Raw genomic sequence first — 26,512 nt, forward strand, 5'->3', positions numbered from 1 at the left:
ACCATAGTAAACCAATCAGAGGCAGGATAGGAGACGAAAGACATGTCGTCTAAATATGTCGTCATCACCAACTGCCGCGGCAGTACTTGGAAAACTACAGAAAGCGAGGTGCCCCCTTTTTGAACACCAATTTGTTGTGTTTGTGCTTTGTGAAACAGGTTGACTACGTTATGTTACTGGATTCATTTTATTTTTACTTTTAAGTTGTACATTAGAACACACTTTTGCCTCAACTAGAGAAATGAACAACGTTGCCATGGTTACCAAGAACCACAAATAAACTGCAGTGGTCCACGTAGTCCTAAATTACATCGTTGAGGCGACATTTAGGCTAGAAACGTGTTTATTGTACTACATTACCCAGAATCCCGTGCGATTAAACTGTCCGTTTTGTTTACAGGACTTCGTTGAGCGAGGGCTCTTTGTGACGACTTCTGAACTCTTTTTGTTCATATAATAGCAGTGAAATAGTTGTCGTGTGTGTCTGTCGGCAGAAGAGAACACTATAGTGACGTTATAGTAGCAGAGGTATACTTCTATAACGAAGCAGATGATGACATTCCCGGGTCACAATCATCACCTGTTCAGGTGGCGGGGGCTCGGCAAGAAAAAATCTGTGGACAAGGTACATTTAGTCTTTGGATTTGTGTTAAATTGAGAGGTGTGGCTTCTATTTATAATCGTAAAGAGGAAATGAAACCGTGCCGATTCTAGTTAGATAATAACCTTCACCTCTTTTTTTTCTCTATCATTAAATAATGTTTCAATGTTTTCTATTTGCATTATTTGGACCCTTTTCCTAGGATCAAATCCCCTCTAGAGATCCAACATACTCGTAATACGGTCTCTATTTAATTTATGATTGAAGGAAAAGCACATCAGTGTTATTACGTATGAAGGCATGGCTCATGTCGGGAGGCTTTCTCAGATGATGCCTGCAGCCTCTTATGTCTGCTAGTTACCTGATACAGATTGCTGAATCGGGGATGTAAAGGGACGACTTTTGGACCTGGAATTTTTTTATAATCTGCTGATTTAAGGCAATGGCTAAGCTTTTCTGTGAAATAATCCGCATCGTGCATTGGCTCAATCATAATTTTGCACACTGTGCCCACAGCTAAGGTGTCAGTGAGCTTGCCTGGGCACTTTAAAACAGGCAAAGGTGACCATGAGGCCCTTTGGGCTCTCTTGCAAACAGTATCAGCTCACAGCTTGCTTTTCTTTTCTTTTCTTAACAGATGCTTGTGAAGAATGGTGATATTGATCAGTGGAGAAAGGTGAGAACTTCTTTGCAGCCGCTGTAAATACCAGAATTTTCATGAAGCACGTTTTTGTATCATTGTGAACTGAATTACTTTGGATTTTGGACAGTTTGGACTGGACCAATAAAGCAATTGGAAGATCTCACATTTGACTGATGGATATTAACCAAGTAACCACATATTCCATAGATTAATTGATAATGAAAAAAGTTTGTTTATTTTCTTGTCCTTAGCGTGTGGAGGTGGCCTCCGAGTTTGCTGTATCTGAAGTCTTCTCCCACAAGAAGCCTCGTTCAGGAACCAACAGCAGAGCTGTACCCTTGCAAAGCTCTGACCAGTTAAAAGATCACGATGATGCTTACAGTGAAGGTAGGTCAGCCCGTAAAAAAATATAGTGTGTCTCTCGAGAGGCGTTACCTACATAATGGAGTTGAGCTTGTGCAGCAGCTGCAGGCAGACAATGATATTTGGGTGCTTGCTTGCAGCTCAGGCGCTCCTCAGTGATTGGCTGAGCAGTAAATTGCGTCTGGAGCTGGAGGTGGAGGAGGAAGATGACCTGATGTGCTGCAATGAGAGGAGAAGCCGCGCTGCACTGGCCAGTGCTCAGCCTGCTGCCCTTAACTACAGCAACTTTGATGGTACATAGAGTGGAAAAAAATATATATGTTACCAACTAACGTGAGCTTTCTAATTAAATTATTCACGACCAGTTCAAATGTTCTACTTATATGGGAATGGTGTGGTTTACATTTGACATTAAAAATCCAAATTAATAATGTAACAATTAATTAAAGCCCAGGTTGAATACTTCAAATGTTAGGCCAGATACAATTTAAAGGAGTAGTACAACAACATATTTAGTCATTATCATTATCATGTATTATGTTAATGGGATAAACATTACTGTACTGATTTTCCTTTTAGAAACTACTCAGTTGTGATATAATACTTCTTATTCACACTCACTTGTGCAAAGATCTGTACAACTGCCTGGCCGAGGAGGAAGAGCAAAGTGCTGTTAACAGCTTCCTACAAGACCTGATGGAGCAAGAGGTGTTAGACTTTGGGGTTATGGAGGAACTGGCACTGGACGTTGGACAAAAGAGGAAGAAGTTCAGAGATCCAATTGTCACCATGGAAGCACGACACCTGCAGGTATGTCACCAAAGTGAGTCTCAATTTCCTAAAGAGAAGGAGACGTGAATGCTTTGGGTTAAAAAACTGCCAAGTTGTGTTTCTCACTTCCACTAATTGCTACCGATTGCCAATGAAGGTGCGAGAGAACAGAGCCCGGCAGGAGGCTGAGAGGCAGAGGCAACAGGGAGAGAGGGAGGCTCGGCGTGATGCCAGAGAGGAAGCGAAGAGGAGGGAGCGAGAGGAGGAGACAACAAAGAGGCAGCAGGCACGTAGACAGGAGGACATGGTGCAGCAGGAGATGGTGACACTGCGACGTCGGATGGAGGAGAGGAGAGGCCTGGAACAGCTGGTTCGACAGAGGTATGGTATTCACAGCAACCGCTGTGCTGAATGAAGCGCTGAGCTTATCGCATATAAGCGGGGGTTCGAAGCTTTGTCTGAGGGGAGGCCTGCAGTCTCAGACTGTGAAAACCCTTGGATCAAGAGAAGTAAGCCAGCTCTCTGAGCCAAACTAGTATTGGGGACGTTTCGCTGTGGAGAGTACATACGCTCTTGGCAAGCACAAAGAAACTGCTGCGCAATCTCTCACAAAGTGTGAACCAGGTAACTTTCATCATGAACATTCTTTGTAAAAAGCAATTAATTGCGGTCACCATGCCAACATGAAAAAAATTATTCATTCTGTAAAATCAACATTAGAGGGCATGGAAACTCTCTGTTTATCGTTTTTGTGTTTTTATACAAACAAAATATTCGTAACTACCAAATTGGTCTCAAGGTCACCTTTTTCATATCTTGGAACTTTTGTGGATTACTGGTAATCTGTATGGGGCCCTGGTAAACTAAGTATATATACAGTATATAGAGTATATGTATGGTTATTCCACAGGGAAAGAGAGAGAGTGGAAGGGCAAAGGGCAGCCAGAAGCCTCCAGTCAGCTCCTCCGCCTCTCACAAACCAGCGGCCGCAGGATAGAGAGCGACTTTATAAAGAACAGAAACTTCAAACCATGGTTCACATGGTAAATCTCAAGGTTGGTTGTGTTGTGAGTGTTGCATGTTGGTATGCAAATTAATCAATGTAAATTCTCTAATTTCGTGGATGCGCATGTTTTAGCGTCTGCAGAGGCATTTTTCTGGATGGTATTCAGTTGTGTTGGACCGAAGGCTACGTTTAGGGAAGGCCAAGGCCCTCTGTGACTGGAAGCGGCAGCTGAGAGCCTGGCGTGCGTGGCGGGGAGTCGTGTGGGCGGAACATCAGCAGCGAGAGGTGGTGAGAGCAGAAGAGGATTTCCGAGCTGAAAACAGGCAAGAACCTCAATGAGATTGTGTTAAAGGTTCTGATAACCAATCCTTGTATGAATCCTGCCTTTACCGACAAATGAGACAATGTTAATCACTGATCCTTGTTACCTTGACTAAGCAATAATTGATGAAAAAATAAAATCCCATTTGTTCTCTCTTTCAGACAACGCCAGCTGGCTGTGGAGAGTGACCGACGCCGGTTACTACGGCGATGTCTGAATGAGTGGCAGCTATGGTGTCGGATAGAGAAGGAACAACGAGAGCTTTTGGCCCAGCAGCAGGAGACCCGACGCAAGATGGCTGCCTTAATCAACGCTGCATCAACGGGCAAACTCATGTCCACAGAAACCCCAACTTTTCAGGCCATTATGGCCCCAGTTGAGGCAACTAACCCACCTGAGGCCCCAGAGAAGGTGGGAGGTGCACTCACAAATCCTCACGTCATCAACTACAATGCAAAGGTATTATTTTAACCTCTTTGTTGATGCTTCCCACTGAAAATGACCTGACAAATCACATTTATAAACAAACATCAGCCCTATCCTTGGAAGGTGATACTTTTAAAATAGGTTACAAACCTCCTCTTTGCATGGCCTGAACCTTTCTTAGGTAACTAGAGAGGAAAACTTATATTACAAACTCTGGAGAGAGAGAGCAGTAAAGAAGGGGGTGGTGTGAATATATGGGTTGTGAAGGCATAGCGCAGATGGAAAGAATGCAAGAGGTGTAGGAGAGTGGCACAGAGCTCAAGGGACTGAAGAGATGAAGTTTCAGTTCATGGAGGATGGGTAAGAGGCCATCCTCACTATCAAGCCTTTACTGCTTATATATATATATATATATATATATATACTGTATATAGTTTTTGCAGCAAAGGCTTGATAATGAGGATCAGGAGATTAAATTGCACTGGGACACTATATCTTTGTTATCCCCCTTCAGTTGTTAGGTGGATTTCTTTCATAATATCAACTTTATGCCTTCTCTGTAGGAGGATCACCACAGGTCAAGCACTTTAGCCCCCAACGCCTCGGCAGTACCTCAGCATAAGACCCCTGTGGGTGCTGTGGCCCAGCCCACTCAGCCATGGCAGGTGACTAGACGCCATGCAGCGCCGACTGCTGCTAAGCTCCATGGGGCACAGCAGAGAGGCGAGGGCGGCGGCTTTATCTGTTTAAAAAGTGCAGTGTCGCCGGCCAGCAGGTTTGAAAACAGACACGCCGTCCAGCAGCAGATCATCACACAGCAGAGGAAGCTGTTGAAGGAGCAGCAAGAGAAGATTGCACAGCTGAAGGAGGAGCAGAGCGTAAAGAGTTTGGAGCTGGAAATGGAGAAAACAACACAGCTCACCCAGCTATCAATGCTAAGAGCATCAAGACCAAAAAGCCACAAAGGTGAACTCCCAGAGCAGAGGTAGGCTCACTGCAAACTGTGGAGATGGCACAGAAACTCTAGATGTGTGTGCATCATATTCACCCATATTCACGCTGTAACAGATGGCTTTGTAAATGGTTAATAAACAGTTTTCCACTGCTTTACCAACAACTGTAAGCCACTTACAAGAACAATGTCTGGGTTGCCAGTTATGAGAACGTTTTGAAGAGTCTTATTTTTAGGTGATTATACACTAAAGAAAACATACATATTAATATTATATTCCATTTCTGCAACCTGGCAATGTTGTTCTTATAAGTGATTTAAAAACAATCAGTGAATTTCTTTATGACTGTTACTAAATCCACTAGTTACAACTTATGAGCCTTTTATTAAGGGTGACTTATAGGAAGTGGTACAAAATTCAGCATTAATAATTTTGTTACGGTCAGGGAGCAATCACCATTCAGTGTATATTAGTCAAACCTAGAAATATTGCATCAAATCAAACCATTTAGATATTGTTCCAGTGGGTCTAAATCTAAAGTCATAGTGACTTTTTGGCCATGTGTACCTTTCCTGTTCCACTAAAATCCTTTATTACAGGCTCAGATAGTAGATTGTATCATTTATACAGAAATAATACCCCTTTAACCTATTATCTCAGAAGTCTAGAAAAGTGAAGAAACTCAGGCGCTCCACTGTGGTGAATTGGGGTAGAAGTTATTATCCTTAGCTTTCTTACAAGTCTCAGAGTAGATTGAAAGAAACAGCTGCAGAGCGATTTTAATGCTAGAGAACTTTGTGCCAAAGTCAATAGTTGTGAAAAAGTTAATATTTTGTACATTCATAAGATTTGAGCCTATGTTTCGGTGCTTCTCGCTGTGACTGTTACTGTTGCAGGGCATCAAGAGTTACTGGGGAACCTGACAGTCTCTGTGCACCCCCAAGGAAAGCTGCCGCACGGCAGACATGCCCCCATGCAATTATCACGGGTCAGTCTGCAAGGTCCTTCACTCAGAGAGCTTAAAAGCAGAGGATGAAATGCACAGACCCACACATACATACATGCATAGCAGACACATATTTCCTTGTTGCTCTTTTGTCAAGAACATTGCTGATTTAAAAGCCTATAGGTCTATCGCCCCACAGCAACACCACTTCTATTGTCCTCCCAGTTACGTGTTCAGAATATGAAAAGCGAATATAATAATAATCCGCCACATATTCACTCCTAAGACTCTGTCGTACCACACGACTCACCGCTCTTTGTATCTTTGAAGCTATGGAGGTCCGTGCACGTCAGCGTGCAGAACGAAGGATGGAAATCGAGGAACTCAAGAGAAAGAAGGACGAGGAAAAACTGGTGAGAGATTGATGAACTGTTTTTTTGTAGGATGAGTAGCAAGTTGTATCGTCTGAAACAATATATTTTAAAAAACAATATATTTTAAAAAACACATTTTAATACATTTTCAGGCTGAGATGAAAGCTGCTGAGGAGCAGAGGCAGAGGGAGGAGGAGGAGGAGAAACGCAAAGCAGGGGAGAAGAAAAGGGAGGAGAAAAGGCAGGAAAGAGAGGTGAGATTCATACTTCCTGGTTGTTCTCAATAACATTCGTTCAAATACAGGAAGCAGTAACACTGACCGACATGTAGCAGGACTGTACTCCAGTGACCACTATAACATATTAAAATAATGTCACATGTTCCTTCTGTCTGTGCAGAGGGAAGAGGAGAAACAGAGGCAGCTGAAAAGGCAGCAGGAGCTAATGAAGCTGGCCCGTCAACACCACCGCAGAAACCTGCTGCTGCGGCGAGGCCTGGCGCCATGGAAACGTCTAATTCAGATCAAACAAGCCAACATACAGGTGAATCACCTGTCTTGTCCTTTTAGCTGTCAGCTATAGCAACATAGGGAGTATTGTCCGTCCTCCAACTCAACAATTTGAGGAGGAACTCTTGGTTCTGGCCTTGACCTTTAACAGGGAGCTGTGCAAGGAGAGCTTTAGGCTTCCCATCAACACACATGCTCCTACAAACGAATTACAAGAAGCAAGAGGACATTCTGACCTACAAGAATACCAAGTCCAGGTACACACCTGGATTTGAATTAAAGAAAAGAAAAAAACTGGTTATGGACCGGCTTGCATACAGTACTGTGTGTCAGTTTTTCATTGAAAGGAAATGCGTGTCCTTGAAATGCTTTTTCTAATTCAAATTCAAATCTCTACTTGTGGCTGGATGTCTTTCATGACTCACGGACCGTTTGTGGACAGAATGATTCCCAATTGTCTCACACTAAAGAGATTTACTTATTTTTTTCCATACAACAAAGATTATATGGACTAATCTGTTTTCAATTTTAGCGATTCAAAGAGGATTACACGTGCTTTCATATTTCCTGCCAGTCACCAGTGGTATAAATAACTTTCTAAAAACCCCATAATGAGTAGAATCTCCAGCTCGTTATCTATTTTGTTGTGGCTGATTTATGTCTTGATTTTTTCTTGATTTTCTTTTCTTTTTTTTAAAATGAAGACCCCAAGCCAAGGGATCCACATAAACCCACCACCCAATCACATACTTATACTCTTCTGGACCTGCACGCATACATCAAGGCAGAGGAAAAAGAATCCAAGATAAAGAATGTAACAACTTTGTAGCTCACTGGACACAAAACGGATGTGTGTGCATACATGTTTCACAGCGAGATATAAAACCTCTTTGTTAAACCTGGCACGTATGATTGAGTTAGGATGCACTCATCAGCGTGCATCAACATTTTTCTTTTCAATCCCTGCCAGCTGGCCGAGCATCATCGCAAAGTCTTCATCCTGAGGCGGTGCACACGAGGCTGGCAGCAATCAGCAAGAGAGTCCCTGTCGGAGAAGGAAGCTTTCGTTGACCAACTGCACCAGCACTTTTTGCTTCGGAGGAGCTTAAGCTGCTGGAAAAGAGTGTGTATACCCCGCGCATGCACGCACACACACACACACACACTCACTCAGGATTGCCCATCTTCTGCTAGGGGCTTGGAGCAACACCTTTTACTAATCTTCTCTGGTACCTGCACTCAATCATGTATTCAGGGGACCCAGTCTTTAAAGAAAAAAATCAATTTTCTTAGTGCTGTCCTCGTCACTCAAACTAACTTGCAGTTGTTCCGTTGTGGATTTTTGCTGCTATAAATGCAGTAAAAATACACCTATCTCTAAGGATGTGTTGAATGTTTCAGCTTAAAGACTGGCGGATGATTCAAGAGGAGAGAGCCAAGCGTTTCAATCGCACTCGCACTCTGAGGAGGTTTCTGCTGGCACTGCTCGACCATGTGACCCAGGAGAGGCTGGTGGAGTGGGACCGTCAGGAGCTGGCTCAGGAGCACAATAACAGGTCTGCTGCCCATGACTATCCCATATGTTCACTGTGTGGATGCAGTGTCAAATTCAATTTAAGAGCTTCCTTAATTACAAGTCAAAATGTTATTATATCAGCGCAGTTTGGTTACAGTACAGGGGAAAAAAACACAATGCCTTGAATTTTTTAACTGTTACGACATTTTTAAGGAAGCCATAACTTTCGAGATTGACTTGAAATAAAGGTGGTTAATTCATAAACAAACAATGCAGAATATTATAACAGTCTTGGAGCAGATGCAATTGTTGAACATTTACCAATATCTTTTCCACCGCAACTGCCTTTGCATTAGATTATAAACGACACCATCATCTCTTTAACTCCAGTGATGTGCCTCAAATCTGTTGTTCATTGTAAATGTCTCTTCATATCACGTTTAATGTCATTGGGGTTTTGCCGCTCAAGCGGAAACTTCAATATGGCTAAACTAGCTGGTGTGGCAGTGTTTATGGTCAATAGTTGGGAAGACATTTACCCTTGAGCCAAGTTTGCTAGTAGATGTTTAAGACCATTCACTGAGACACTGGACACTTTAATTTTCATTTAAATACTTTTGCAGGATTACTTCCTAGACATATAAATCAGCAAAAATATGTGGTTTGGATTATGCTGAGTAACAGCACTATTATTCAGTCCTCTGTTTTCCGTTGTGGAAAGAAATAATGGTTTCTGTAGCACTGCTCTAACTCAATGATTTCACCGTTATTGACACTTCAGCTTCTCAGGTGAGGTCAGCTAAACCCACCGGCTGCCATGGTCAATAGGCCCCCAGTGACATCATGTGAAAACTCATTTGGTTTCGTCAACCCGTCTGTCCCTATAATGCAGTTTCTTATTGCTCTGTTCCCGTCTGTCCCTCCACCTGCCTGCACTTCAGACGGGTGCTGCGACGATGTTTGCTGGCCTGGAGGCAGCTACCCTGTCTGCTGCGCAAGGAAAGAGTGAAGGAGCAGCGGCGGGAGAAGCTGGGGCAGAGAGTGGCTGAGGTTCTGCCTGATTTCGGTTCCTACCCGCTGTAAAGCCTCAGAGAAAAACTTGCATACAAACATCTCAACAACTCTGGGAGACACACATACGAAGACAAAATGAATATACATTTCTCAACATTAATTTAATAAAAATAAATAATTTCATACAAACAACTGGACCAATACAACTTTTAGGATTCCCAAAAAAAGCTTTCAAACCCTTAGTAAAATGTGCGATAGTGGAAAGACATTATTGGTTTATTAGCTTTTAATTAATTCAGGAATCCATTTGAACCAGCTAAGAAAATAAAAGTGACTACTAATATATTCATGGCTGTCCGATCATTTATTATGTTAAATGCAATGACAAACTGTAGAACCTTGATTGCCTGATTATGTGGCGAGACGTTTCATTCATCGGCGATAAATAATCCATGACACTCACAAGGTCAAGTTAGGTACCCTCCTTTGTGAACACTGCAGGTAAGTGTTTGAGAGAGACAATCTTTAAAAATATGTTTCCTGTGTCATTGAGGCGTCGACACCGTGCTCAGAGAAATCAACACTACGAGGACCAGAGCAACTATTGGTTCTCACATTTTTCTTGTTCGTCGTCTCCCAGCAAGGCACTAGAATGTAGAGGGGACATAAAAACAATGTTCAAGTCCAGAGAAGACAGTCAGTGTGAAGGATACGGTGATATTTGTTTGGCAGGGAGACGAGTGACTAGCGAAAAAGAGATTAAAAGGTCAATGCGAGTGCACAGCTGCATGGAGGAGATGCCAGTAGTGGGTGACATAAATGGCAGTGAATGTATCCTATTGTAGCTTTTATTACTATGTGTCCAAGTCAGAGCAACTCAATAACTGTAATCCAGTGATACAAGTAATTTGATGTAAGCAGAAGAGGAAATTGTAGTGAAAAGAGCCATGCTGCCATCCAGTGGACCTGAACAAGAACAGCAACCATAAGATCCAAACGTGTTTTCAAATCAGGGCTGGCAAACGGTCTCTTACACCAGGTCTGCTGGGACGGGAGAGGGGTGATTCAGCTTTTCTCCCATGGTCATGAACTCTGCCCAGTTGCCACGGAAACCTCGAGAGTAGACGCCCGTGTCCACGACGAGTCCCCAGTAGGCGCTGCGAACGGTTTTGTCCCTCAGGGCCGTGCGTGCCTCTCGCTCGGTTACGTTGTAGCTGACGTTGATGACCTGCACCATCAGCAGGTGGAGCAACCCACAGGTCACGATGCTGCTGTACCACGCACAGGTGAAGCAAAGTGCAGTGCTGAAACACGGACATGAGAAAAGATGCTCAATGGAAAACACTCTAAGTGTTGTGATTAAGTTCTTGTTACTGATTTTTTTTTTTTTACTGGTATCGAGTACCCAAAAAAGAAATATAGTATTTTTCTTTCCCTTTTGCTTAATCTTGTCCGTTTGTTATTTTTGTCATGTGAATTGTTGCCAGCAGACAACGGTGGAAACGTGAGAGAGTTGAAGAGATGAGTGCCGGTATTGTCAGAGTTTGTTGTGTTGAAGTACAGAAAGTGTAGCTTAGTGTTATACAAAAGATTTTAATGTCGTGGCTGAATGTTTAGCAGATTTCTACAATTTGGAGAACGAGACTTATCCAAGCAAAACCCACAATAACAGATCGGATCAAGTGAAAGGTAAAGTTGTACTTCTCTGTAGGGTCCTTTTCATAATGTTGATAGATACTTATAATAACAATCTGAGCCCGTCAGTGGCAAAAACAAAAATTTTTAGCGGATGTCCATTCACGCTGAGGAATTGCCTCGAGCGTTTACATTGCAGCCGTTTCCCTCAATATTGGACCAATTTAGTGGTCATTTAGACAATCAGGTTCAGGTTGAAAAACAAGTTACCGTTTATGACTCGATTTACATTTTAAATCATAATTGTTCTCATATTTACGTTTATAGTTTCTAAATTTGAAGGCATCTGATTTTTTGACCAAAACAAACGTCTGGCCTGAGAACAAAAACAATGAATGGACAACACTTAAACACACCAATTTGACTATTTTTGGGACAAAAACCTATATCATCAGAATAAGGGGGCTTCAGATTCAGGAACATAGTAACTTTGAGGGAGTATAATGTGAAAGTTATCCAGCCCAGAGTGCACAAATTGTGAGTCTAGGCTCTCAGTACCTGTACTGGTTGTAGACCCCTGGGCAGTAGAGCAGGGCGGTGAAGAGGTGTTGATTGGGACAAACACTCTGCAGCACCAGGATGATCCCATACAGAGACGTCAACAGGAAGAGGACAAGCGTAAGCAGGAAGCTGCGGTGATTGGTCTGCCCCACACAGCTGTTTATCCTACCCGGGCACCGACACACAAGTACACACAGAGGCAGACAAAACATCGTACTGAGACCACAGGGTTACATTACACTACACACATGCAGGACCACACACGCAAGTGTACGAGTGGATGATAGCAAGGAACTGTTCACTTGTAGCTGTGAATATTATGAGTGTGCGATGCTGGCTCGACACATACAAATATGGTTTTAAAAAAAAGACACCGCCAGGTGTGATCAGGACAAACACTCATTCAGTCTGAGCTGATTACCTTTTTGATTTATTGAATAGTTTATGTAGAAAAGAGGAGAAGATGACCAACAACTTCAGTGTTTGAGATGTGAGACAAAGTAGAAGGAACAGTGATGACAGGTCGAGTGAGAGGCATTTTAAAATGGCACCCACCAGACACAGTGGTGGTCGAGACGCAGCACGCAGACGCCACAGATCCGACAATGTCCCGCCCTCGGGGGCCGCACCATCCTGCACACCGGACACCAGTTCCTTCGGCCGCTTTCCTTCAGCTCCGCCACCGCATGCTCCGACGATCCCGCCCGGTTGGCTTTGGTCATGGTCACATCCACCCTCCCCCCGTTGACAGCAGCGTCTCTGTCCACCAGAGGGGTGTAATACGTCACCGTGCTGTGGACGGCCTCTTGGTTTGGTCGCACAATGCCGAGTTCTCTCTTGGTGTGGACAAGGGCGACTAGGGTGAGTACGACCCCGACGGTTACCACGGCCAGCTGGACCAGACCAATATCCCCATTGGGAAGCACCTCAGTGATGAACAAGTGGTACATGTACGCCAGGGAGAAGAGGGCCAGGCTGAGGAAGAAGAGGGTCTGTCCCTTCTTGCGGTGGGTGAAGTAGTAGTACCACAGCACCAGGCCGGGCAGAGCTGTCAGAACCACCACGCCGAGCAGGAAGTGGAGAGCAGCGATGTGCAGAAGGACTGGCAAGAGAATAAGAGGAGGGATGATGGACAGGTCCACTTTTCGGGCTCCACCCCACAGCCAGGGCAAACGAATCCGGTCTGTGACAACTGCAGTCACATGTGACAGGGATTCAGGTTTCTGAGACTCCCTCTTTAGAAACCTGAGAGAGTAACAAGTGGAATAGTTATACTTCTGGAAGCAATATATTTGAAAGATAAGATTTATGTCTGATCAGAAGTGTTTTATGTTAACTTTGGTTGTCCACCTCCAATGAAAAGCAAAGCACAGCCTCTTCTCTAAACTTTGTATCCTCAAGAGAGAGTTTGTCAGACGATCTGTAGGGAATACTACCACACCAGCTGAGCAATAAAGTAATCAGCAGACAGGTAGATTTCTTTTCTTGAAAAATAACATGACTTCATTCTCATCTTCTTAGAGAACACAGATATGTGGAATAGGATTTGAATGTGCAGAAAGTTTTTTTTTTTAAATCAGCAGAAATTGTTCTGAAACACATTGACACGCTATTAAAGTCCAGGGGTTTATAAAGTAATTACATAACAGAATAATAAACAAGATTAATATTCAGGGTCTAATTAGTCTAAATTGTAGTTGATGGAATGCCGTAAGGGACCTGGATAATTTTTATTATCCAGGTACACACACACACACAGTGTTGTTTTTTTGTTGAGAATAGTAGGTCGTGTTTGCCTTAACGATAAATAGTTCTAGAGAAAAAGCTAAATCCTGTAACTAAGCATCAAGTTACTGTTTTCCTGCACCGAGCCATTTATTAAAATGGCCCACATCCAAGGGAAGATCTTGGTGAAAATGGCTTTGAAACCCCGATAGATAAGAGACTGCTGAAAATAGATTATAGCAGAAATGAAGCGTGCAAGCCAACTTAACGTTAAGGTCAGGGCTTCATTTGATACAAATATTATTTTAGCCAATTTGGTTCTAATGATGTGCGTAGGTAATGTACCATCAAAAGACTAGTGTAGGGTCCAGTCTAGGTAAAATAATTGAAAACAACAACTTATTAATTAATGTATTCATATTATATTAAGTGGATGATTTCATGATATATTACTAGATGTTATCTGGGTCAAAATTATTATGATACAGTATATTGTTTGCTTTAAATCGACAACAGAGTGATAAATCAAATGGAAGTTAATGCCTTCTGCCTTGTCATGACCCCTTATTAATTTGCAGACAATGCAAAAGGCAGAGTAACTTCCAAATACGGGTCAAAGGTCAAGTTTGAGAAAATATTTAAAAATAAAGAATTGACACCTTTCCAATAGTATACCCACAATGAATTTCGCTGGATACCAAAACAACTTTAAATTGATTTTCCTCAGGTCCTCCACTCACCTGTCACAGGCGTCATCCAGGTCCTCACAGTCACAGCAGCAGGCTCCGACATGGCTGCGCTCTCCGAGTCTGTTCACATACTCGCAGCAGCACAAGGTCTCCTCCTCCAGCCCCTTGTTGGCTCGCTTCTTCATGATGGGCAGCCTTACAGCCTATTAGATTATAATTTTAAAAAAGTGTGTAAGAACCATTATTAACACTTATGCTACAGATTAAACTAGATTCAGAAAGTGGCATATAAGAGATGGGAAGAGAAAGACAATAACTGTAAATACTGTAAAAGCCAACTTTGCTGAAGTGTCCTCTGCCCACAGCAGCTTAACAGCCATGTGTGTGTGTTTTAGATGTTGGAGTGGTTCCAAACAGATTTCCACCACGCAACCCTGCTCATTTGACCCTACTCAGTCCACCTCCTACCCTCTCATCTGTCCCACATCTGTCAGGCTTTAATGATTTACAGGAACTGAGCGGTGCCACCACTGAAGCAGCCTGCTGGTTTATTTAGACAGTGCAGATGGATTTGTGCTGAGGTGAGGCAGTGGAAGCATTTATAACAATCGCAAGGTCTTCAGTGTCATCACAGAGAGCAAGATGGGACAAATCCTTCCGCTCAGTTAAACCTCTCTCTGGGGGGGATCTGTTGAATGAGCCTCTGATCCTTGAGGCAAAGTCTATGAGGGCCCGAAGAGAAGACCTACATGTACTGATGGTCTTTCTAACCTGACAACAGCAACATAATATTAATAGTGCTGCAAGGATTCATAGCATGCGATGTTCAGCAGTTTCATGTCTGGCTGTAACACTGAGGGATTCTCTGTGGTACACAGTGCTTTTGCAATTGCTGCAGAACAGTAAAAGACTTGTAAAGTATAATGAAGCCGTTTGTTAATGATGTCTCTGTTGGTGGGATTAAGGATGGGGACGCATCCCTCAAAAGGTCAGATAATTAGTCGGAAGAGAGATAATAAATTGCCAACTATTTAGATCATTTAAGGAAGTCAAGGCCCCCGGTCAGGAAATAGTCCCCTTTGTTCTCCAGCTGCTGGCTGTAACTTCATATTTACAAAAGACAGATATGAGAGTGGTATCAATAAAGTGAATTTACCAAAATATGTATAACATAAGAATGCAACACTAGTATATTTCTTACATCAACATGACACTAGTACTGCTCTTATTAAAGCCTCTGCAACTTGTGTCTTGATTAAAAGTGAAATTGGACACTTCCTGCACTTTAACCAGATGATCTTTAATACATTTACAAACGGTGAGGCTCCAAACATCATAAAGGGATCCAGCTGAAGAACGGGTGCATTGTTAGTCAGTCGATGTGCAGGTTACAGTTGGACTTTTTTTCACACTGATCATGTTCTGGAGTTCTCGGTTCATCGGTACCAGTTGACCCACATTTCCCCTCGTCGTGCATGTCAAACCAGCACCGTGTAAAGATCGATCCGACCCGATCGATCACGGCTTCCACGTGGAGCCACAGACACACAACACACGCTGAAACACGGACGGAACATACCTGATCGCAGAGCCGCTACATGCCGAAGCTTTCGAGTAACGTTGAATCTCGACTGAGGCGGCGTCTCACCGGAAGTCTTCAGCGGCTGACGTATCCGGTGTTTCTCGGAAGTCTAAATAAACCGGTCTTGGTTCTCACGGGTCCGGGATCTCGGCGGGGATCTCGTCCGGGTTCGAGATCGCTGTTGAGGGTGACGTCCTGTGGCTCTGCCCCCAAACAGTGTCCCTGGATCCTGACGTCAGAGGGGCCACCCGGTGCCCGCCCACGGCTCGGTTACACTCCCACACCTCCAGTCGCGCTGGTTTGAGATCAGTTTGACTCACTGCTGCTTTACGGTTGAGCAGTTCAATCTTAATGTGTGTTTTGTATGAATAACCTAAACGTATAAAGTCATTATATGTAAACATAGTGGATTAAAGATCCCAATATTAGTATTAATAGTATAGAGAAAAGTACAAGATATTACATCAACTTTTATTAAAGTCCATACATGTAGGCTATACAACAATAGATTACAATATAAAACTAATTGCCAGTATCAGATATCCTGAGGCAATGTGGTAGTTCCTCTCGGAGTACACAAGGACATGCTAGTGGTAAATAATTAAAGAATGTCTCAATAGTCTTATATTTCACCTGTGACAAAGACACATTGGGCTTTACTCCCATTTAGTGTTCCACTTCTGTTTCCAGCTGTAGCGGCCAGTGTGCAGTTCCCAGCATCATACAACAAAATAATTCAAACAATCAGAAATAGTGGCTTCATAGAATGAAGTCTAGTACTCTTAGCCTGGTCAGACACTGAGAGAAGAGCAATATGGTCATTTCCCTTTGTTCTGAGGCAGATCAGCTTTAAGAATAATGAACAGATAATTAACAAAGCAAAGAAAACACAACTATTTAATAGCCAATATACAATCATGAGCTTGTTTTTAAGCCTGCAATAGTCTGTAATCTAATAATCGATTAATCTTTTCAGTAACTCCTAAAGTAAAATGATTAAAATCAACAGCTTCTAAAATGTTTAAATTAGCGAGGTCGCCATATGATAGAAAACTGAATGTGTGGTTCCTTGTTTGGTTAAACCCCCAAAACATATTCTGCTGCTTTGATGGGTTTTTTATTAACACTATTCTATAGATTATAATATTGAGATCTTTTTATAGACACTAAGAATTCATCAAGAAAATAATTTATGAACATGTTCAGCTCGAATATGTTGTACATTCAAAATGTCAGCAGCACTGCTCATGATTATGGCAATAAATCATGTTTTTACTTATTGCAATATGGCTAAAAATGTACAAAACAACGCATTTTAAACAAGCGGTTGCTTGCAGTGTTGGATATAAGTAAAAACAGCTGTACAAAATGATGCACAAACTACGGTGATAGCAACACTGTAAACATCAAACAAGACAATTGTAGGGGCATGTCACCAACAATTAATTAACACAAAAAGACAATAGTGTTCATGTCAATTTGGAAATAACAAATCAAGCGTGCCTCTAGTGTCGATAGTGTGAAAGCAAAGTGCTGAGATAACCTGAGAGTCTTACTGACCCTACACCTAGAATTTTAAATTAAACCAATATATTATACTTGGTTCAGTGTAGAAGAAAATACATGAAGTATGAGGAAAATTAATCAAATATGTATATGTGGTGTGAAAAGGAATAAGAAGAAAAAAAAGGCCCCTCGTCAGCAGCACCAGATTTGGCTTATATACAGTATTATTACAAACACGGCTACGAGGTACAACAAATTAAAACGTGTGCAAAAAAAGTACATCGAGAAAATTGTTTTGTTTTAAATAAATATATTAAAACATCCCTGGAATAAAACAAAAATAAAAGCATTTCTAAAAGTGCCTTTGGTGTGGCACGATCGTCAGCACATAGTAAGGCGTATGCTGAAATTCAATGCCACCATTTTAGGAAAGAGTGACAAAGACGGCAGCCGAGGGAGCAGACAACAGCACCCTTCAGAAACCTGAGGCTACTGCTCCTTGCAGCAGTCAGTCCACAGCGTTAAAAACATCCTGGCACCTGAGGCCCCGTCACAGGCATTGGGACCTGTAACCCCTGGCAACAAATGACACATCAGTGGTTTGGGGAAGTCCACATGGCAACGTCACTGGATACCAGAGATTTCCTCAGAGACAGTTCACTACTAAAGTTCCTTTGTTGTTGTTTTTCCACAGGCCCGGGGACAGACATTCTGCAGTCGCCGTGTGTGCAGCATCTCTGTGCAGCATTACTGTGGAGCTGCTGTGCGATTGGCCAATGCAAAGGTTTGCTGCAGCATCAGCAGAGAGCTGCGGAGCTGTGAGGAGAAGAAGAACCGACTCAGCTTTAGGTTTTTTTAAAAAGGTCAGGTAGGAATTTATGAGATGGACTCCTGCTTGTTGTAAAATAGAACATGACAGCTGCATGTCTCCGCTTTGTGACGACAAGATAAAGAGTCAAGAGATAAAGCACAATCTTCATAATCATATTCACGTCAGAGCTACAGTTGTTCACTTCTACAGTAAATTCCCAGCTTGTCCTACCTGTTCTAAAAGGTTGATGGAGTCCTGCAGTACAGTTTTTAGCAGCTGCGCATCCTCTCTGGCCCGATACTCTGGTCCCGATCGTGGCCCATATTCGGGGGCTAAGCTGCAAAACAACAGAAAGAAAATGTGATTATTTATGTGCAAAATATGATATTTACATTCGCTAAAGAAAAGGCGGCACAAGATAAAAACAGAGAGTGGCGTGGAGGAGCACAGAGGCGAGACACTGAGTCATTAGAGCAAGAGCTCTCTATGTGGGCTGCTCTAACACCACAGACTGAACTTCTTGTAACACCTTCCCCCTCTCCACACACACACCAAGACTTCTGCTTTCTGAGCGGTCATGGCAACTACCGATGTACAGTAGTTACTGTATGCATAGTTCTTTGGATTATCGCCCTTGATTAGTCATCTGTCATCTTGCAAAAGGAACAGAAAGTTATCCGACCTGGTCTCAGTCCTGTCCCTCAGCCGCTGCTTTGTGGTCAGGTACATGCGATGGGCCACGTCTTCCATCGCCCACAACTTAAAAAACAGACCCAGGTTCATCACCATCAGCATCAGCAAACTGAAAGAGACAGAAAGCACGGAGTTTAACCTGACCACTTAGAGACGAATGTTTGAAGAAAGCTCGCCAACACCAGAAATGACACGTTATATATATATATATATATATATATATATATATATATATATATATATATATATATATATATATATATATATATATCACACTTACATCAGACTCATGCCAACCACTATGGTCGTAGTGTTCCATTTGTGCAGGTTGTTCATTTCTATGGGACCTGAAATACAGGAGGACAGGAATAAATTATAGATTAGAAGAACATGATGGCCGTTTGAAAACAAAACCTTGGATGCAGACAATGAGAAAGTTTGAGGAAGATATTTCCACCCTATGGTGTGCAGCATTTTGCATACGCCTGAGATATTGATGCTGCCGTTTTGTGGGGGTGTCAAGGGTGCAAGCCAATAAGACAGTGACTCGTCTACAGAGTGACATTAGACGTTTGCTTGCAAGGCTTGGTCACAGCTGCTACCATCACAGCAAGAAATTCTCTCTTTGATGTTGACAGTCAACATGTGAACATCTTAGTACTTTTTGAAAGGGCTGAAGGCCTCACAGGTTCATGTTTTACTTCGGTCAGATTAAGACAATGTGCTCCCAGGTTTAAAATGTACATTCAAACACTTTTGGCATCCCTGCCTACTAAAATATTATTTGAACGATTAAGTAAATGGTTTAAATCTCAACCAAGCAGCCTTGTAGGTGTAGTTAAAACATTTCAGTTAAAAATGTGTATACAAAACCCTAGATGAGATGATCGATACTCTCATATCTTTTCATGAAGAATGAAGCTGGAGCAAAGAGTTGATTAGCTTATCATAAAGACGTTTGTTCAAAAGCCAACGGATTAAAAACAACACGTAATTTTATGGCCTTATTTTGCTATTAACTATTTCTTGGCGGGACACAGTGACTTCCTCATGGTGACTCAGAAAGTCTGTGTTTTCGAGCACATAAACCTCCTGTGAAGCCACAACCTGTCTTTATACAAACAAGATATAATTAGCATTAGTGAGTTCCTGGCTCAAAAATAAAAAAAGATAGACATGGGAGTGGTTTCGATCTTCTCAACAAACCTATTCCTTTAAAGCCATTATATACAGTACGTGTGTCATTTACCCATGTTGCCATCTCTATGCTGTTCAGGGTCTGGTCCATACTGCTTTTTGGGCTTCATGTGCTCTGGCAGAGTCCGGCTATAAGTCCGCCTCCTCCTCCGAAGCCCACCCGTCTTCCCAGAGTCTCCACCTCCTTGATTCAACTCTGCTTCCTCCTCCAGCAGTTCTACCTCTGTACGGTGTCAAATATGGGGCAAGAGATTGAATAAAACACGAGCTAAAGAAAGTAGACAGGGAAGCTCACCCTTTTTGCACACGGCTTTCTAACTTACCCAGCTGTCGGAAATTTTCTTCTATGCCACTCCAGGAGTTTTTGGTGATGAAAGACTTGATCAGGCCCCATGGCTGCTTCTTGTATTTCACATCGGTATAAACCCTGGCAGCACAACAGACATTTTAAATGGCAGCTGCATAAAATAAATGTCCAAGTCATGAGATTATCATGATCCCTTTACCTTAGTCGACACTTCCGCTTCGAGTTACTTATGATGTAGTACCGATTTTTAATGTAGAAGTAATCGTGATAGGGAACGTCATGAGTGTACACCTCGGAGTCCACCAGGTAATTCTGACCATCCCTGGATTCTTTGTACAGTATCTGAGAGATAATTGAAGTACAAATACATGATTATTCATCCAGTCAGGCGCGCACAGACCATTTACACGAATGTAAACACACCTGGTTCTCTGTAGCGGTGGAGAACTTGCCAATCAGAGGGTTGCTGATGGTTACTGTGTAGTTCAGACTCCTCTTCATGTTTCCTGAGGCGTCTTTTTGCCAAGCAGTAAAGCTGGCGTCTGATAACACAAAAAACTATTTGAATATGACACTGGCTTTGAGGAAACAGAACCGGTTTCAGAAATGTATTAATTTATTAAGCAGGCTTTAAATTTAGATTAAAACCACTGAACACTCACTGGTTGTCTTCCTGATGTTCATGAACCTGCGGGTGAAGCTGGAGTCGCTGAAGAGCAGCTCAAACATCTTGGTGGCGCTGATGTGGAACACCTTGTTCAGATAGAGTCGACCATGCACCTGGGGCAAACCCACTCGCTCCTCCACTGATGAGGCAACGATATTTAGAGACGGAGGAAAATGTTAAACCACAAAAAGGACAACACATGAGCTCACGGATCCTCCAGTGCCTCTTCTTACCGTCCTCGATGCTTTCTGAACCGCTCTGCTCAGACATGTCGTTCTCATTGGCGTTGAGGTCAAGAGAGAGCGAGGAGTGTTTGGAAACACGTTCTAGGGCAAGGCGGTCCAGCGAGGGAGCAGGACTGCGCCGTTGAGGCAGGGGGCTGCGAGAGTCGTCCTGCGAGAGAGGCGATGCAAACCAATGAGACAGGGAAATATTTTAGACATGCACAGACCACACGCAATGAAGATGAAAAAAAAGATATATGTATACCGCGTTGGGAGAGTTCTGCGAGCTGAGAGGGGAAGGAGAGTTCTCCCTCTGAGGAGAGGAGGTCTCTAAAGGCCCATGCTCCATCCCAGGGAGGCGGAGGGACTGAGGGTGCTCAAGCCTCCCGAGACCATCATCGCCACCAGGCCTCACTGTCAGGCTGCAGACAGACAGGTGGTGTCAAATCACAGCGCATTTGGATTGCGTGCGAGGATGGCCGTGCAGGTGAGAGTACGTTACCTGGTCTGCATGCTGGATTCTGCCGATATCTGTAAACTCTCCATCTCCTCGTGGCTCAGGCCCAGGTCATACCCATAATGCTGTCTGACCATCTGCCACAACTCCAAGCTGGTCAGAGGCTAAAGAACCAGAGGTCACAAAGTCATAGAAACATAAACCGCACAATCTTGTTTGGAAACCAGCTCCTGTAGATACCACTTCCTCTTGCACAATAAGGACTCTGCTTTGAGAGATGGAATCCATAGTATGCACAAAGAACTTAGCTGAAAGTCGACTCAGTTTGTTAAAGGTAACCTAGAAACATGTATTCTCCACACAGTATCATTTACAGTCTTATCTCAATGGTTGACAAAGCAATTTATAGGCTACACAACGTATCTTCTCTTCTGGCCGCTGGGAAATTAATCTCACATGTTGGTGTTGACAACCAAGAGAAGTTACCAAAACAAGAGGAGCTGTATGGCGGTGCGACAAATTGATCAAAACAGTCCGTATTGTTGTGGGCTTGTTTAACCCGACACGTTGTTTGCTTGTTTTTACCATATGGAACCACATACGGCGTTCCAGCGCCACTAAACAGAGACAGAGTTTCAGATCAATAAACACGGACTTTACTTACTTGTCAGACGACATGTTCCCCGCAGCTGTGAGTTTCAACTGTCTGTCAGCCAGTGATCTATAACCTGGACGCACATTCAGGAAGTCCCGAGTTTGGAGCGAGTTCAGAGGCATCAAGACGCGCCGCCCAGATTTAAGTCGCGATAAAAAAAAGGAATATGTAAATAAAAGCTTGTTGTACCGGTCGAAAGTCCGGTTTACCGACGGTCCGCAGGAGATCTTTGTTTTAAAAAGGAATTCCGCTAACAGTTTCACTGCGACATAAGCGGAGCGCCAAGTGCGCTGTGTGCGGTTCGAGGCAGCATGTTGAATCAGCCCCGGGGCCACACCTGAGAGGTCACTGAACTCTACAGGTGTTGGTTCTCCAAACCCCAGCAGACGCGCACCCCCTTGGGAAGGCTGCCATGGTGCCCCGTCTACAAGAAGTCTTTGCTGCATAGTTTCTCCTCTTAAAAACCAAGATAATATTACACGTGCATAATTTTAATATCTATAATCTTCATTTTTTTTTTACCTTTAGTTTTTCCAGGATAGTCCTATTGGGATTTTATATTTTCTAATTCTCCAAATAAAAATGGCTGAGCTGGTGGTTTTATTTTTGACTACACCTGTGACATACTGAAGGTGAAAATACTTCCAGTATTTGAGCATAATATATACTGTAACATATATGCCGCTTTGACTGCAGTATCATTTTAAACTGCTTTCATGTCTTAGTCGACTCACTTTGGCATTTAGCTTCTACACATCAACTGACACTCATGTTGAAGCTTTAATCTTGTAGATTTAGATGAAATCCAACCCTGTTTCTAAATGTTTTTGGCTGCAATGGCAAGTGCCACACGATGCATTTGTATAATTTTCTCTCTAAATCTATATAGTTTTCATTGTTAGTCTGCCATTTCCAGACTGTAATGTAATTAGCTGTAGTGGGTTTTCAGCAATATCACTTCAGAGGCCTCAAACCCATTTAAGTGTTTCAAATTCAACTCACGTGCTAACAATAAGACTTTTTTTAAAAAGTGTACAGCGTTTGCACCTGCAGTTTTTACACTAGAACTTTACGTATTTCTAGTTTATTTATTTTACATTACAAAGAGTTGGTTGGACCTAAATAAAGTTAACTGAACTGTACTGGGCTTACTTTTAACTATATTCCTCACAGACATGAAAGGTAACTTCTTCCAAACACAGCACCTCAGTATGTGGAACAATTAACAAGTGTGTGTCTGTTGGACTCCTGTGCAAACCCTGCTGTGCTGCGGTGTGCAGATATTTACCCTACATGCAATAGCAGCGCAGCAGTGATAACCTCAAAGGAAGACAGGGCAGTACGATACGTACTCTGGACTGATTAGATAAGTCCTGCTAAATGGAGTAAAGTCACAGAGTTGCTGGTGATCGGAGAGGCATTTAGTCACAGCAGTCAAATTAGTGTACAAATGCAACGTCTGCGTGTTGACGTGTTTGTTGTACATGTGAGCCTGCATGAACAGTGGTCACTCCCACATGGAGAATGAGCATTGCACTGATGAGTGTCTGTCGTTAGGAGACTGGATGTGGCGGCAGGTAAGTGGGGGAAGACCTACCTTGTCCAACAGCGTGTTTTGCCACATGCGGAAAACGCCTTGGTAACTTTTCTCTCTTGCCGAGAAGGATGTGAAGAATAACTGCAGATGAAGATGTAAAGAGATATAAAGTAATTGAGTATGTGTTAATCAAACGTGAAATAAACTCGCCCCTCCTCGAACCCACCTTCTCTATCGTTGTGCAGATCTGGATGGCATTGGGAATCAGACGAGCTGTTTTCTCTCTGGTCATAGTCATGATGTCTTTAAGAGTCAGTGCAATCTATAAGAAAAAGGTGAGTAGTCAGTGCACACATGCTTATGAAAAATGTTTATAATGAAATCAATCGAACCCTGGATACCAATGTCGTGAGCTCGATCCTCCTTCACTCAAGAGTTAAATTGTGAGGACATCTTATAATGACTTTCAGCAACTCCCAAGGAGAGGCTTGAACTCACAGCAGCAATGTTGCATTAGCATATGGTCGACTGATGCAACTGTATTTCACATGCTATTTTTACTGTTGTGGCTTGCTTGTTCATCTGTTGCAAACAGAAATGTCTTGGCCTATGTTTTTGAGGAACTAAAAAACAAAAATCAGATATTCATATGATAATATAATCTTGCACATATTCGGTTGCTTTTTCCACACATTTGCGGCCCCATTAATGTGAAGACAACGTGCTTCTAGACTGTACAACCTCCCCCCTCTTTCCCTCCGTCCTCCATTACCGTTGTACCCCGAAACACATTGCTGTGGAAACAGATCCAGTTCTCCGCGAGGTAGAGGCGTCCCTGAAGGAGGATGTCCCGCTGGAGGGCACACGGGTAGTCTGGAGAAAATATATAAGCCTGCTGAAATCATCCATGCAAATTAATAGGATACACACTATATTTATTTAAAAAACAGACCACTGTAATAAGATGGTGTGTGAGTCGTAGTTTGATTTACCTTCTTACACTTCAGATAAAGAAACCATGTAACCATTTATATTTTAGATTAATTTTAGGTTCTCGGTCTAGTCAGCATAGCCTTGTGGTTTCCAGATGGTCCTTTGTCATGCTAGAGCTATAGGGTAACATGTCTATTATATTACATAATTTTAACTTCACTTTTTTACTTATAAAAACATTAAAATTATTATGACCCTAAAAGAAACACGGAAAATTGAAATAATTGAATTGTCATCATATATCAAAATAAATAATATGATAAATTATGCATCATAGACCAACACTATAATTACTATGAGAAGCAGTCTTTATATAACTCACCCGCTATGAGTATCTCTGACTCCGGCAGTTCTTTGAACAACCTCTTAAATTCATCCAACCTCTGTTTGTAGGTCGTCAGAGGAGTTTGAGGTGCGGCGAGACACTGTCCCTGAGGGTCGGAGCTCTGGTGGAGAAAAACGTTACTGGTATGGAGAGTTTCATGAAACAGAGCACATTTGTTCTCCTTCTTTGCACAAAAAAACAAACAAGAACAAATGATCAGCTGTAATTCTGACCAGAGGCCAAAACAGGAAGACAGACAGATCGTCTCCTGTGAGTTTGAGCCGATGATGAACAGCACAGTGAGCCTTTTGGGACAACAGCAATCCCACTTGTGTGAGGTGAAACAGTGTCATGAATCTGACCCACGAGGGAGCAGTTGTATAATAAATGTTATTATAAATCATACTGGAACTGCATGACTTATATGAAGGAGCATGGTGGTTGTGTACAAGTAGCAGCAGCTGTGTGTTAACTGGGAACGTGTTGTGTTGTGTTTGTACCTCTTCTTCATCAGAGCTCAACTTGACATCCACTGTGGATGTCGAATCAACTGTAAAATCATCACTGGCCACTCCCGACCAGTTGGATACCTGGTCCATCTGCTCTGCTGCGCTGCTCAAATAAAATACAAACATGTGCCTGTGTGAAACTTCTGCAGATTGATGTGAACACATTTCAATAAGTCATAAGGAGAACAGTGACAACCTTATGAGTCTTTGAGAGTTAAAACATGATCTGAACCTCCCTGGTAAATGTCATGAAACAAGGATTTCCAGTGTCACAGTCACTGCAACGGAACTGGTTTGACTGGGTTAAATGGAGGGAGAAGTCATGCCAAAGAACAAAAACTTTAAAAGCACTTATGACTCACGTGATGCATGTCAAACAATATCTTGAAGAATGGATTCACGTCACAAAGTTGAAAACATGTATACACATAAACTTTCCAAACACCCACACTCTTTTTGTGTGCCGTCAGATTGTGTTGGTAAATTGGAGCCACCACGGCTATCTATGAGAAGGGTTATCAACCAAAAGCCACATGATAAAAACTGACTATCAGATCTACGTGTGTGAATACATACTTGTACAGACGCCATGAGGAGTACACGGGCGAGCTGAACTTCCAACATGTCTCCACATGCGCATTACCGACACGAGACTAAACAGGTGTTGTCACTCACTTACCCGGCGCGGAGTGGGCGAAGGTTTCCTGTTCGACAGCGTTAAAAAAAAAAATACAATAAAATAAGTCAAGGATATGCCCGTTGGTCCCCACGCAGTCTTGGAGCGCTGCTGATGCGCTGTGCTCATGCGGCTTGTTGCATGTGCATCTCATCTTCTCAGAGGAACTTACTTAATGGGGAGTTGTCATCTCATTCGTGACGCTCATTGGTTTTCACACAACTAATTAATGGATGCAAAATGGCATCTCCCTAAATGTATTCAGAAGTGGATTCCACTAAAAGCCAAGTATTCAGATGAAAAAGCTATACTGCAAAAT

The 26,512-nt window shown here is 42.7% G+C and overlaps 3 protein-coding genes across 8 annotated transcripts; 1 reads left to right on the forward strand and 2 right to left on the reverse strand.

Annotated features, from left to right (window-relative positions):
- The first annotated feature begins 85 nt into the window (after positions 1 to 85).
- On the forward strand, positions 86 to 9,789 carry ccdc191 (coiled-coil domain containing 191). Of its 4 annotated transcripts, XM_034560007.1 has the most exons (17): positions 88 to 625; positions 1,239 to 1,277; positions 1,496 to 1,631; positions 1,748 to 1,900; positions 2,239 to 2,417; positions 2,536 to 2,759; positions 3,289 to 3,433; positions 3,517 to 3,707; positions 3,868 to 4,165; positions 4,696 to 5,117; positions 5,982 to 6,073; positions 6,362 to 6,444; positions 6,558 to 6,659; positions 6,805 to 6,948; positions 7,885 to 8,037; positions 8,316 to 8,470; positions 9,372 to 9,789. In XM_034560007.1, exons 1-17 carry the CDS (start codon positions 551 to 553, stop codon positions 9,511 to 9,513), a joined length of 2,733 nt encoding a protein of 910 aa, XP_034415898.1. In that variant the 5' UTR covers positions 88 to 550; the 3' UTR covers positions 9,514 to 9,789. The 4 variants fall into 4 exon arrangements, with proteins under 4 accessions (XP_034415899.1, XP_034415900.1, XP_034415897.1 ...); XM_034560009.1 differs by lacking the exon at positions 1,748 to 1,900 and having other exon boundaries at positions 87 to 625; XM_034560006.1 differs by having other exon boundaries at positions 87 to 625; positions 8,316 to 9,486.
- Positions 9,790 to 15,890, reverse strand: zdhhc23b (zinc finger DHHC-type palmitoyltransferase 23b). Of its 2 annotated transcripts, none has more exons than XM_034560011.1 (6): positions 15,634 to 15,890; positions 14,106 to 14,257; positions 12,196 to 12,885; positions 11,638 to 11,796; positions 10,479 to 10,748; positions 9,790 to 10,091 (listed from the first exon to the last, which is right to left on the reverse strand). In XM_034560011.1, exons 2-6 carry the CDS (start codon positions 14,237 to 14,239, stop codon positions 10,046 to 10,048), a joined length of 1,299 nt encoding a protein of 432 aa, XP_034415902.1. In that variant the 5' UTR covers positions 14,240 to 14,257; positions 15,634 to 15,890; the 3' UTR covers positions 9,790 to 10,045. The 2 variants fall into 2 exon arrangements, with proteins under 2 accessions (XP_034415902.1, XP_034415901.1); XM_034560010.1 differs by having other exon boundaries at positions 11,638 to 11,805; positions 15,634 to 15,889.
- An 875-nt stretch (positions 15,891 to 16,765) lies between these two features.
- Positions 16,766 to 26,301, reverse strand: gramd1c (GRAM domain containing 1c). 2 transcript variants are annotated; one of them, XM_034560567.1, is made up of 18 exons: positions 26,197 to 26,301; positions 25,509 to 25,620; positions 25,006 to 25,129; positions 24,463 to 24,563; positions 23,917 to 24,012; positions 23,751 to 23,831; positions 21,544 to 21,662; positions 21,307 to 21,463; positions 21,051 to 21,210; positions 20,813 to 20,956; positions 20,574 to 20,692; positions 20,350 to 20,492; positions 20,167 to 20,270; positions 19,896 to 20,066; positions 18,927 to 18,993; positions 18,636 to 18,755; positions 18,185 to 18,290; positions 16,766 to 17,958 (listed from the first exon to the last, which is right to left on the reverse strand). In XM_034560567.1, exons 2-18 carry the CDS (start codon positions 25,605 to 25,607, stop codon positions 17,890 to 17,892), a joined length of 1,980 nt encoding a protein of 659 aa, XP_034416458.1. In that variant the 5' UTR covers positions 25,608 to 25,620; positions 26,197 to 26,301; the 3' UTR covers positions 16,766 to 17,889. The 2 variants fall into 2 exon arrangements, with proteins under 2 accessions (XP_034416458.1, XP_034416459.1); XM_034560568.1 differs by lacking the exon at positions 26,197 to 26,301 and adding an exon at positions 26,094 to 26,138.
- Positions 26,302 to 26,512: the final 211 nt, after the last annotated feature.

The sequence above is a fragment of the Cyclopterus lumpus genome, chromosome 20 (assembly GCF_009769545.1).
Source record: "Cyclopterus lumpus isolate fCycLum1 chromosome 20, fCycLum1.pri, whole genome shotgun sequence".
NCBI classification, from domain to species: Eukaryota; Metazoa; Chordata; class Actinopteri; order Perciformes; family Cyclopteridae; genus Cyclopterus; species Cyclopterus lumpus.

Coding starts and splice junctions, on each gene's coding strand:
- ccdc191 (XM_034560006.1), top strand. CDS start 551: ATGATGACATTCCCGGGTCACAATCATCACCTGTTCAGGTGGCGGGGG. Junction 1,901..2,238: donor TAACTACAGCAACTTTGATG/GTACATAGAGTG, acceptor ACTTGTGCAAAG/ATCTGTACAACTGCCTGGCC. Junction 6,074..6,361: donor CCCCCATGCAATTATCACGG/GTCAGTCTGCAA, acceptor GTATCTTTGAAG/CTATGGAGGTCCGTGCACGT.
- zdhhc23b (XM_034560010.1), bottom strand. CDS start 14,239: ATGAAGAAGCGAGCCAACAAGGGGCTGGAGGAGGAGACCTTGTGCTGC. Junction 11,806..12,195: donor CTCGACCACCACTGTGTCTG/GTGGGTGCCATT, acceptor GTGCCCGGGTAG/GATAAACAGCTGTGTGGGGC. Junction 10,749..11,637: donor GGGGTCTACAACCAGTACAG/GTACTGAGAGCC, acceptor TCCGTGTTTCAG/CACTGCACTTTGCTTCACCT.
- gramd1c (XM_034560567.1), bottom strand. CDS start 25,607: ATGGACCAGGTATCCAACTGGTCGGGAGTGGCCAGTGATGATTTTACA. Junction 23,832..23,916: donor TCTGCACAACGATAGAGAAG/GTGGGTTCGAGG, acceptor CTTCATCTGCAG/TTATTCTTCACATCCTTCTC. Junction 17,959..18,184: donor CCATCAACCTTTTAGAACAG/GTAGGACAAGCT, acceptor TTCTCCTCACAG/CTCCGCAGCTCTCTGCTGAT.